The 11,777-nt window shown below is 35.8% G+C and overlaps 1 protein-coding gene across 1 annotated transcript in view; it reads left to right on the top strand.

Moving 5' to 3' along the window:
- The window catches only part of LRRCC1 (leucine rich repeat and coiled-coil centrosomal protein 1), a 46,634-nt gene extending 35,543 nt beyond the window's left edge, over positions 1 to 11,091 (top strand). The window contains exons 12-16 of the mRNA XM_044665812.1: positions 4,071 to 4,234; positions 5,325 to 5,533; positions 5,877 to 6,014; positions 6,154 to 6,289; positions 10,838 to 11,091. Of these exons, the coding sequence (XP_044521747.1) occupies positions 4,071 to 4,234; positions 5,325 to 5,533; positions 5,877 to 6,014; positions 6,154 to 6,289; positions 10,838 to 10,960 (770 nt within the window). The 3' untranslated portion in view covers positions 10,961 to 11,091. The remainder of the gene's footprint in view (positions 1 to 4,070; positions 4,235 to 5,324; positions 5,534 to 5,876; positions 6,015 to 6,153; positions 6,290 to 10,837) is intronic.
- The last annotated feature ends 686 nt before the right edge of the window (positions 11,092 to 11,777 follow it).

Here is an 11,777-nt window from a genome sequence, read left to right as displayed (position 1 = left end):
AGAATCATATTATTTAATTTCCAATTAGTTTTTGATTTTCCTGTCCAGGTGCCCTTACTGATTATTATTTTTATTGCATTATGATCTGAGGTTACATTTATTATTTCTGCTCTTTTGCATTTGTTTGCAATGATTCTATGCCCTATAACATGGTCAATCTTTGTGAATGTGCCATGTTCAGCTGAAAAGAAGGTGTATTCCTTTTTGTCCCTATTTATTTTTCTCCACATATCAGTTAAATCGAATTTTTCTAGGACTTCATTCATCTCTCTTACCTCTTTCTTATTTATTTTTTGGTTTGATTTATCTAGATCTGACAGAGGAATATTTCGATCTCCCACTAGTATGATTTTACTATCTATTTCCTTCTTGAGCTCTGCCAGTTTCTCCTTTATGAATTTGGATGCTATGCCACTTGGTGCATACATATTGAGCAGTGTTATTTCCTCATTGTTTATACTGCCTTTAATCAGGATGTAATGACCTTCCCTGTCTTTTTTAATCATATCTATTTTTACTTTGGCTTTGTCAGAAATCATAATAGCCACTCCTGCCTTCCTTTTCTCATTTGATGCCCAAAAGATTTTGCTCAAGCCCTGAACCTTAAACTTGTGTATGTCCACCCGCCTCATATGTGTTTCTTGTAGACAACATATGGTGGGATTTTGGTTTCTAATCCACTCTGCTATTTGCTTCCGTTTTATGAGTGAGTTCATCCCATTCACATTCAGAGTTATAATCATCAGTTGTGCATTTGCTGACATTTTCGAATCCTCCCCTATTCCTACACCCTTTTTCCTAATGCTTTTTCCTTTAAAACCAGTGGTTTGCTATTGAGGCGCTATCCCTTATCCCCTCCCCTGACCAACTTCCCTTTCTACCCCCTCCCTTATTTTCCCCCCTCTTTTTGTTTTTAAAGGCCTTATGAATTCCCTCCCCCTTCTCCCCTCCCTTTTTTTGACCTCCCCACTCCCCTGCTCCCCTTAGTTTATCCCTTCTAACTTTCTCAGAAGGGTTAGATAAGAGTTTTATGTCCCAATGGATAGTATAGTCACTCTTCCCTCTCCGGGTTGACCACTCTGACAGTAAGGCTTGATTATTACCTCTTAATGCTCTCTTCCTCTCCTTCTTATAATAGTATTTGTCCCCTCTCCCTCCCATGCCCTCTTTGTGTGTAATAGAATATCCTATTTTTCTTGTTCACTCAAGTTTCTCTTGGTGTTGCCTGCTATTCACCCCCTCTTTCCCATCCCCCATGTCATCTTAGATTATTTAGTGTTCCACCCTCACCCCATGAATTATTCTTCTGATTACTATAATAGTGAATACTACAATAGTGAATAGAGTTCACTACAGAGAATCACACATAACATTTCTCCACATAGGAATACAGACAATTAGATCTCACCGAGGCCCTTAAAAAGGCAAATTCAAAAATTATAAGTTTTCTTTCTTTCCCCTCTGTATCTTATTTACCTTTTCATGTTTCTCTTGATTTTTGTGGTTGGATATCAAACTTTCCATTTAGCCCTGGTCTTTTCTGTGCAAATACCTGGAATTCTTCAATTTTGTTGAATGCCCATACTTTCCCCTGGAAATATATAGTCAATTTTGATGGGTAGTTGATCCGTGGTTGCAGGCCCAGCTCTCTTGCCTTTCTGAATATCTTATTCCAAGCCTTGCGATCTTTTAGCGTGGAGGCTGCCAGATCCTGTGTGATCCTGATTGGTGCTCCTTGATATTTGAATTGTTTCTTTCTGGCTTCTTGTAAGATTTTTTCTTTTGCTTGGAAACTCTTGAATTTTGCAATTATATTTCTGTGTGTTTTCTTTTCTTGATCGAATGCCGCAGGTGTTCTATGGATCCTTTCAATGTCTATATTGCCCTCTTGTTGTAGGACTTCAGGGCAATTTTGCTGAATTATTTCTGTTAGTATGGAGTCCAGGTTTCTATTAATTTCTGGGTTTTCTGGAAGACCAGTTATTCTCAAATTGTCTCTTCTAGACCGGTTTTCTTGGTCTGTCACTCTCTCATTGAGATATTTCATGTTTCCTTCTATTTTTTCAGTCTTTTGACTTTGTTTTATTTATTCTTGTTGTCTTGAGAGATCATTAGCTTCTACTTGCTCAATTCTAGCCTTTAGGTATTGATTTTCGGCTATAATCTTTCGGTTTTCAGCCATAATCTCCTGGTTTTCGGCCATAATCTTCTGGTATTCCTTTTCAATCTGGTCATTTCTGGTGTTCAATTTGCTTATCAGTTCATTTGGTTTCTGAGCCTCACTTTCCAATTGCAAGATTCTACCTTTTAAACAGTTATTTTCTTGCCAGATCTCTTCCATTTTCCTCAAAATCTCAGTTTTGAACTCTTCCATAGCTTGTGAGGAGTTTTCCTTATTTGAGGAGGGTCCGGATGCTTGTTTGTTCTCCTCCTCTGTTTGCTCGGTTGTCTGGATTTTCTCTGTGTAAAAGTTGTCGAGTGTTAAAGACTTCTTTTTCTTGTTGTTAATCTTTCTCTTCTGAACTTCCTGAGACTGGGTAGCCATCATTAACCCAGCAGCTTCTCAGGTTTATCCTCGCGCTCAGGGTCTGTCCGCAGTCAAGCCCCCTGGTGGACCCCCTTGCTTGATCATCTGCAGGAGGTTTCTTTACAAGTCTCAGGGCGCTGCTTCCACAGTCGTATACCCGTCTGCACTGGTTCCCCACTCAGGGTTTCAGAGCTTTAGCTCCTGGCTGTGTCTGCCTCCACCCACGCCTCCGCCCGGGCCTGCTCTCAGCGCCCTGCTCCCGCGCTCAGATTTTGTGTGCATTCGTTAGCTTTTTGGGGTCCTAAATCTTGCTGCTCTCAGGAACAGGCCCCGGAGCTGCCAATGACTCGATGGGTGCCCCAAACTTGCTCTATTTCTTTTTAGCTGGCTTCGGCGCTATAGGTGGTGTGTGAAGGGGGTGGGGTGGGGTGGTTGCTCAGCCCGTGATTTAGTGAGAGCTGTTTCACCCCTTTATAGCATGGAAATGCCTCGATTCCATGTACCTTCCACGCTGTGCCCTGTTGTGGGGTTCCTCCGTTCGTCTGTACTTGTTTTTATGTCCCCTTGAGGAGTTTTGTGTGTTTCGGTCAGGAGAGGTTAAGAGCTGCTTCTTACTCTGCCGCCATCTTAACCCGGAAACGTTGGTTATGTTTTAATCATGGAGAAGGGAAGGAAAATAAATACATGTTTACTGAAAAAAAATTATTTAAAGCCATTAAAAAAAGGACTAAGGAAAATAAGCAAACATGGCCCAAAGTTTTATTTTGTTTTGTTTTGAAAAACAACAAAGTAAAGTCCAACTCAAATGCCACTTGAGGGCAATCCTGATTCTTCCAGGTGCTAATATTCCCTTCTCAAAATTTTTTTTGTACTTAAGTATATTGTTACTCAATAAAATATAAGCTCCCAAGAACAGGAACTTCTTTGCTTTTGTTATTGTATTCCAGCACTTAATACAATGTCTCTGACATTTAGTTCTTAGTAAATGATGCTTTTGTTTTAAACCCTTACTTTCCATCTTAGAATCAGTATTAAGTATTGGTTCCAAGACAGAAAGGCAATAAGGACTTGCCCAGGGTCACACAGCTTAGGAAGTCTCTGAGGCCAAATTTGAACCTAAGATTGCCTGTTTCTAGGCCTACCTCTCTATCCACTTAGCCGCCAGCTATTCCATAAATGCTTTTCAATTGATTAATAATTGAAAAGTATAGTATAATAGTATTCAATTGTCAATTGAATTTACTATGGAAAACTTTTTAAAGTCATTTAAAATCTACTGAATGTTTCAATCAAGCAGTTCTTTAATATATAAAGCATATAACACTAAATAATCACTCATTTGGAGATTTTAAAAACAGCATTTTAAGTCATTAAAGGAAAAAGGTTGGCTTTTTTTTCTCTTCACAATGGAGTATGGTGATTTCCTTAATTCAGATCTATTTCTTTTGGAAAAATAATTTATTATAATGTAAAAAATTTGTTTGAAATATGTAGAATATTCATTATGCATTCCATTTGGTAATCTTTACATTTTTTTATTTAGGAGTGTCTCTAGCCCAAGATCGTGGAAAATTGGAGGCAAAAATTGAAGTTTTAACTACAGAGAATGAATCTCTTCGGAAGCTAAGTGAACGTGGTAGTGATTCATTAAAAATTAAAGTCAAAATTATAGAAGACCAAACTGAAACTATTAGAAAATTGAAAGAAGTAAGTTTGACATCATATTCGATATTAAAGACTGTCTGTTTCTTAAGAAAGATATTGAGATGATAGATTTGGTAAACATTTATAATAATTGCTTTGAGTTAAACACAGAATTTTTGTACATAGAAGTTTTTATTTAGGATATTTTTCCATAGTTACATGATTCATGATCCTCCCTGCTCTTTCCTCCCCACTTTCGAATCCAACAAGCAGGTCCACAGGGTTATAAATGTATCATTGTTCAAAACCTATTTCTGTGTTATTTGTATTCCTTTTTTAAAAGTAAGTGTAAGGGGGAAGCTAGGTAGCTCAGTGGAGTGAGAGCCAGGCCTAGAGACAGGAGGTTCTAGGTTCAAATCTGGCCTCAGATACTTCCCAGTTGTGTGACCCTGAGCAAGTCACTTAACCCCCATTGCCTAGCCCTTACCACTCTTCTGCCTTGGAGCTAATACACAGACGGAAGGTAAGGGTTTAAAAAAAAAAAAAGTAAGTGTAACCCCCCCCCCCATCCCCAAGCTACCTTTTTTAGCAAAGATTTGGAAAATATGAATTTAATTTTTTCATTATTTACAGATCACACATATAGATAACCTTTTTAGAATGAACTGTCATATTTTTTTTTAGTTTTTTAAATTCCTCTCCTCCTAAAACTTATACATAGTGCATATTTCTTAATTTTTTACTTAATCTGAATTAATTTTGCAAATCATTCTTATGTACAAAGGATTACATTTTATTATTTTCATCATACTAGACCATTTAGATTGGGATTCCAACAGGATCCTGGAGTTTGTTTTAAAAAATAAATGCATGTTGTTAAAAATTGATCACTTAGTGAAGTAATAATTTAAAAGTATAAAAGATAAAAATTCTTGATGATGCTTGTTCACATTTAATACAAACGATTTTAGATTATTTGGATTTTTTAGTTAACTTCACAGTAAGTGTTTTCTTAAATGTCTTACACAATAAACTTCCAAATTATTTCCTTAACTGTTAAGATATCTTTTTCTTACCTTATTTTGTAAAGTAGCAAAACAAATACATTTCAGGGGCAATAAAAAATAAACTAGGCATTAATTTTTCTGCAAAGAGTTTACAGGAAAGAGATGAACATATTAGAAAATTACGAGAAGAAATCATTGAAATGCAAAAAAGTACTCAAGAACAACTTGATGAAAAAGCTGTACAGTTAGAAGAACTGATGGAGAAATTGGAGCAATACAGTGAGAGAAAAGAGGACCTAAAACAGCAATTGAAAGAAAAGGAAGCAGAACTTGAGGAAATTGGGAAAGCCTACAAGTATGAGACAATGTTATCATTATCATAGCATTTATTAAGCTCCTATTGTGTGCCAGTCATATGTTAAGCATTTTGCAAATATTATCTCATTTAATCTTCACAACAGCCCTGGGAAGGAGGTATTATTATCATTCCCATTTTACACATGAGTGAAGTGGGACAAACAGAGGCTAAATGACTTGCCCTGGGTCACACAGCTGGATTTGAACTCAGGCCTTCTTGACTCCAGGCCCAGTACTTTACCACTGTTCTACCTTGCTGCCTCCTAAATTAATGAAAAGCTATTATGGTACATTAAATTGACATGGGCATTTATTTCTAAAACCTTTTACTTTCATTCCAGGGCAATTAATAAAAAGTGGCAAGATAAAGGAGAACTACTAAGTGGTCTTGAGACACAAGTTAAACAAATGAAAGAAAAATTTGAAACCAAGGAAAAGAAACTCATCGAAGAAAGAGACAAAAGTCTTCAAAATCAAAAGTAAAAATAATTTCATAACGCTAGCAACTTTTTGTGTTTGGAAGCAGATGGTTAAATTTGTAGGAAAAAAAATCCTTTCATAAACTAATAATAAGGTATGTAAAGCCACCAAAGACTAATTTGTATTTATGTCCTATAGGGCTACAATGGAAAGGCTTCATTCTATGGATGACAGTTTTAGAAAACAACTTGAATCAGTGGTTGCAGCCCATCAGGCAGAACTCCTACAGCTGGCAAATGAAAAACAAAAGCAAATTGATGCTGCCAATGAAAAGGTAATGTTGATAAAGACATCTTATAACTTTCATATCCAGGATAATATTTTATAGTTTAAATGGAGTGACATACAATTGTGGGAGAGAAGAAAAAGGGGTAAATTTGAACACTATGTGAACATAATGATGTCAAAAGCGATTGGTTCCAAACCACTGGTTTAAAGATCATTTACAAAATTTTGATTCCAGTATAGACCCCACTAGTGCACTATTGTTCTACAACTAAGCATCATATCCTTTCACATAACTATTTCACAAGAGATAGTTGGTAAGAGACTATAGATGTACATTAATACAACCCTTCATTGCCCCTCAAAAAAACTGCTCAAAGGAAATGCTTTTCTGATGGAGTATTATGGGCATCATCTTCATCAATTTAGTTACATGGCAATTTGGAAGAGAAGTTTAGGAGAGATGGAACATTTGTCTTATTTTCCTTATTAATTTAGAAAGTAGTATGAGAATTTCAAGATATATAAACATAACACTTGGAGATTAAGAATTGAACAAATGGTAAAGGCATCAGTAATAGAAAGGCAAATTTGCATCCAAAGCCAAGATGATATTTAAATTTGTAGGACAAATACCTGGGAAATGTATCCCCCCCAAAAAGAGAAAGTAAAAGAGTTTCAGAAACAGCCTAAATTGAGTAGAGTAGACAGTGAAGCTTACTATTAATTTATTTTAGAATATAGTTCTTAAATCCAAATCAGTAAATATTTATTAAATATATATTACGTGCTTAACACTCTCTTGGGTTCTCTGGGGAAATCATAAACAAGAGAGAAGAATAACCTCAGCCTAAGATATCTCTATCCAGCAAGGAGTGTCACTACAGTTAAGAAGGCAGGTAAAGCATTCAGTAATGAAAATAAAAGAATTCAAATAATTAGATAGTACAAGATGAGTAGTAAAGTCAGTAAGAGGAGAAATCTTTAGACAAGGAAGAAACCTTGATTGTAGATAATAGATTTGGAGCTGGAGTGAACTGTCATCTTTTACAAAGGAGGAAACTCAGGCCTAAAGAGTTTTATTGACTTGCCCTAGTCCGCACAGCTAATAAAACCAAAACTTGAACACAGTGCTTTCTCCACTACATCTGTTCTTTGAAAAAGAGGAGAGTTAGGGAGACCAGGAGATGAGATTCATGAGAGGAGAAGCAGAATAAGTAAGGGTTCAAGGACAGATGTTATAGATAGCTTTATTGGTGAGACACTGAGAGGACTGAACTTACTGGAATTGAGGATTGTCCAAAGGGAATGATAGAAGGAGACATTGCATACAATTTTTGCTTCTTATAGGATCATTGATCTTTGAAATTATCTAGCCCAGTGGAGTCAAACTCAAATAGAAATGAAACCTATTAAGTGGCATCTTGACTTAGAAAATCACAAATTAGCATTATGCGGTGTTGTATTTTTTATTTTTGTTAAGCATTTCCCAATCACATTTTAATTTAAACCCTAGAATTTGACACTTCTAATCTAAGTCTAATTTGACACGAATCTAATCCAAACTTCTCATTTCATTGTTTAGGAAATTAAGGCTTGGACAGGTAAATAACTTGCCTAAGAGTATACATTTGGATTAGAACTCAGGTCTCTGAATTCCAAGTACCCTTTTCCACTGAGCCACATTTATTTTCTCCTTAGGAAAGAGTGGGGTCAGATTTGAGAAGACTTGGGAAACCAGAAAAAGGAATTTGAAATTCTAAGGATAGAGCCACCAAGGGTTTTTTTTTTTGTTTTGTTTTGTTTTGTTTTGTTTTGTTTTGTTTTGTTTTGTTTTAAACCCTTACCTTCCGTCTTGGAGTCAATACTGTGTATTGGCTCCAAGGCAGAAGAGTGGTAAGGGTAGGCAATGGGGGTCAAGTGACTTGCCCAGGGTCACACAGCTGGGAAGTGTCTGAGGCCAGATTTGAACCTAGGACCTCCCGTCTCTAGGCCTGGTTCTCAATCCACTGAGCTACCCAGCTGCCCCCGCACCAAGGGTTTTTGAATAGAAAAACAGCATCATAAAAGTTGCTTTGTTTTTAGGCAGATTAATACAGTAATATACAGTATCTGTGAAGCTACTAGATAGCATAGCAGAAAAAGCACTCAAATTCTAGCTATATAATCTAGAGTGAGGCACCTCAGTTTTCTCATCTGTTAAATGAGATAATAATGGCATGAGGATAAAATGAGATTGTGAAAATAAATCTCTTTGCAAACCTTAAAGTGTTATAAAAATGCTGTTATTTTTATCATTATTATCAATTAGAGGTAAGAAAACTGTTGGAATACTCTAACCATTATTCATAAAAATAGCTCATATTTACATAGTGCTTTAAAGTTTATGTATAAAGCACCTTAAATTTATCACCACCTTTGATGTTCACAACAACCCTGTGAGGTGAGTGCTCTTAATATCAGCCCCATTTAATGATTAAGAATCAAAGGCTTGGAGATTTTAAGTTACTTGCCCAGGGTCACATAGCTATTAAAAGTTAAAGGTAGAATTCAAATCCATTTCTTCTTGATTCCAAGGGTGGTACTTTATGCAATATGCCAATTATATCTTTCCATTAATAAATAAGTGAAAAATAACTGCTTAAGCACTTGATATATACCTGATTTTTTGCTAAGCTCTGGGGATAAAAATATAAAAGAAAATCATTCCCTATACTCAAGGACTTTATAGGGAGAAGTTACACAATAACACATCAGAGAGCAGTAGTAGGGAAGGTAAAGAATGATAGGCTCAGGACTGAACTTTGGAGTTGTTACCTAATTATTGAGTATCTAAACCTTGTTAATAATGGTGGGAATGGCATGGAAAGATACTAAAAATATTTTGAAGGAAGAACTGATAAGCTTTGTTCTAGGATCAAATCAAAAGAACTGATTTAATGAAAGATATGAAGGAGAGAGAAAGAAAAGACTACTTCATGATTATGGCCCTGGATGACTAGAAGAATTGTAGTGTCACTGAAAGAAATACTAAGAAAAATTAGGAAAAAAGGAGCCAATTTAAATGTAAATTCTAAATTTGGTTTTAAATGTTCTAAGCTTAAGTAATCAAAACAGTCAGATAGAAATAATCATAACTTTGAAAGACTTAGGATAGCTAATCAACACAATGAAACCTATCACCATTTAAAGGAATCATAATAAATATGCTATCTTCTTCCATATAGAGGTGATGGACTCAGAATGCAGATCAGAATGTATTTTATTGGACATGGCTAATGTGGGAATTTTGTTTTGCTCAACTATACACATTTGCAATAGGTTTTCACTTTCTTACTTTCTTATTGGGTTGTAGAATAGGGAAGTAAGTGGGGAAGAATTCAGAAGAAGTCTTGGTAGTCATCCATATTGTTTTAGCTATTAGAATAGAATAGCCATCTGAGGAAGAGAGACTAGTAAAAAAAGCAGAAGTCTAGCTATTTTGGAAGGTTTGGAGGAATAATGACAATCAAGGAACTGAATGAGAAAACAGTGAAAGAAAGATATTTATTGGGCAACGAAGTTGAGGTGTAAGATCAAACAGGCAGCAGGTCAACTGCAGTCATTCAAGCTCCCTGTGAGGGTTGGGTACTTTTTGGGCCAGTAGTTACTGTTACTCTCCACAGGAGGCTGATCAAGCTGACCTTACTGGGGAAAAACAGGTCTGGGGCTTCCCTGAGAGGATTTGGTCTAATTCTCTCTCAACTTAATAAATTGGTTGAGAGGATGAGTTCTTCAACTAGAAGGGGTGTCGCTGGTGGATGGGTGAGATCCACACAGAAGGATTTCTGTGGAAAACAACAAGGGCCCCATTATTGAAGGTTGGATGTAATGGAGGATTCTATCAGGGTGAGTGATGATGTTATAGCATACCCCAACTGTAGAATCAAAAGGCTATTTGAACTGTAGAGTAATTTCTTTAATTACTACAGGAAGGTAAATTGAGAAAGGGATGAAGGTGAAGAAAATGAGATAAGGAGGTCTCTGTTATCTAATCAAGTTGTGTCTGTGGCTGGCCTCACCCCAACAGGGCAAGGCCTCTTCACAGTTCTTCCTCTCTCTCCCTATCCTAAAGCTCAAATACCTAACTAATAAATAAATGACCAAGCTTTAGCAAGGTATTGACAGATGTTGCTTGTTGATTTTTTATCTCAGATACTGCTAGTTAGATATTATAGAGCCATACATTGCTGACCCCTGGTTTAGATGTTTTAAAATTCTACCAAAGAATAAAATGAGTGGAGGGGAGCCATTGTGTTTTGTGAGGAGACCGACCCTCAAGCAAACATTTCATTGTAATGGACAAATGGGATGGCATCTTTAGGATATTTTCTGTTTATAGAACAGTTGCTTTAATTTTTAAATAGATTCACTTTAGTCATTTTAATTTTTGCTTTATTTTAGTGATAGTAATTTTAAAGGGTCACAATATAAACTTTCTAAGGGGAAAGATGTATTAGATAGATTAAACTCTCATATGTTTTTCTTCCAATATGCACTTTTAGAATGTTAACGTTAAGAGAAATTAAAATGTTTCAAACTTTGGTTGTCAATTTAGGTTTCCCAGGTTGAAGATGAGATGCGTCAACTTCTGCAAGAAACAGCACAAAACAAAAAAGCCATGGAGTTAAAGATAAAGCGACTTACTTATGCTTTAAGTGATATTCAGCAAGAATTTTGATGGTCTGAGACTTTAGCAAGTTGAAAGGGTCTTGCAAATTTAATGTAAAACATATTATCTGCAACCAATTATTGTAACTGCTGTGCCTTTAAAATTTCTTTCTAATCTACACATTCCAATATGAATATATTTTAAAGTCCTTTTGATCAAGTATTTACTAAATATATGTATAATTTTTCTTAAATAAATTATTTATACTTCTATGTCTGGGAATGTATTGTCAAAATAAACTAAAGGCACTTTTGTCTTGTGTCTATAGTAAAAGTTGTTTTCAAATAAGCATATTATTTTTAAAATAGAGTTTTGTTGTTTTCCTATGAGAAAAAAGACATAAGTTAACCTAACTATTTTAGTTATAACCACCACCATATTGTGACTGTATACACCAAGGGATTGTTGGGTTGATGTTTTTTAGCAAAATATCTACAGTGGGTAGGAAGCATTTTGCTGACTATTGTCAATTAATCAGTACCAATTCTGTTCCTACTGTGTGCTGGGCACTGCCATGAACTAGGGCTATAAAAACAAAAGTGAAGAAGTTTCCTTGAGAAACCTATAATCTAGTGGTGGGGTATTTTTTGTTATTCAGTCTTTTTTTTTTTTTCAATCATGTCGAACTCTTCCATGACCCTATTTGGGATTTTCTTGACAGATACTAGAGTAGTTTGCCATTTCCTTCTCTAGTGTGTTTTACAGATGAGAAACTAAGACAAATAGGATTAAGTGACTTGCCTAGGGTCACAAAGTTGATGAGTCTTCCTGACTCCAGGTCCAGCGTTCTATCCACTGTGCCACCCAGTCACCTATGTCTCTAGAT

The sequence above is a fragment of the Gracilinanus agilis genome, chromosome 1, assembly GCF_016433145.1.
Source record: "Gracilinanus agilis isolate LMUSP501 chromosome 1, AgileGrace, whole genome shotgun sequence".
NCBI classification, from domain to species: Eukaryota; Metazoa; Chordata; class Mammalia; order Didelphimorphia; family Didelphidae; genus Gracilinanus; species Gracilinanus agilis.
The sequence above is the reverse complement of the archived record's forward strand: the minus strand, read 5'-3'. Positions and strand labels throughout refer to the sequence as shown.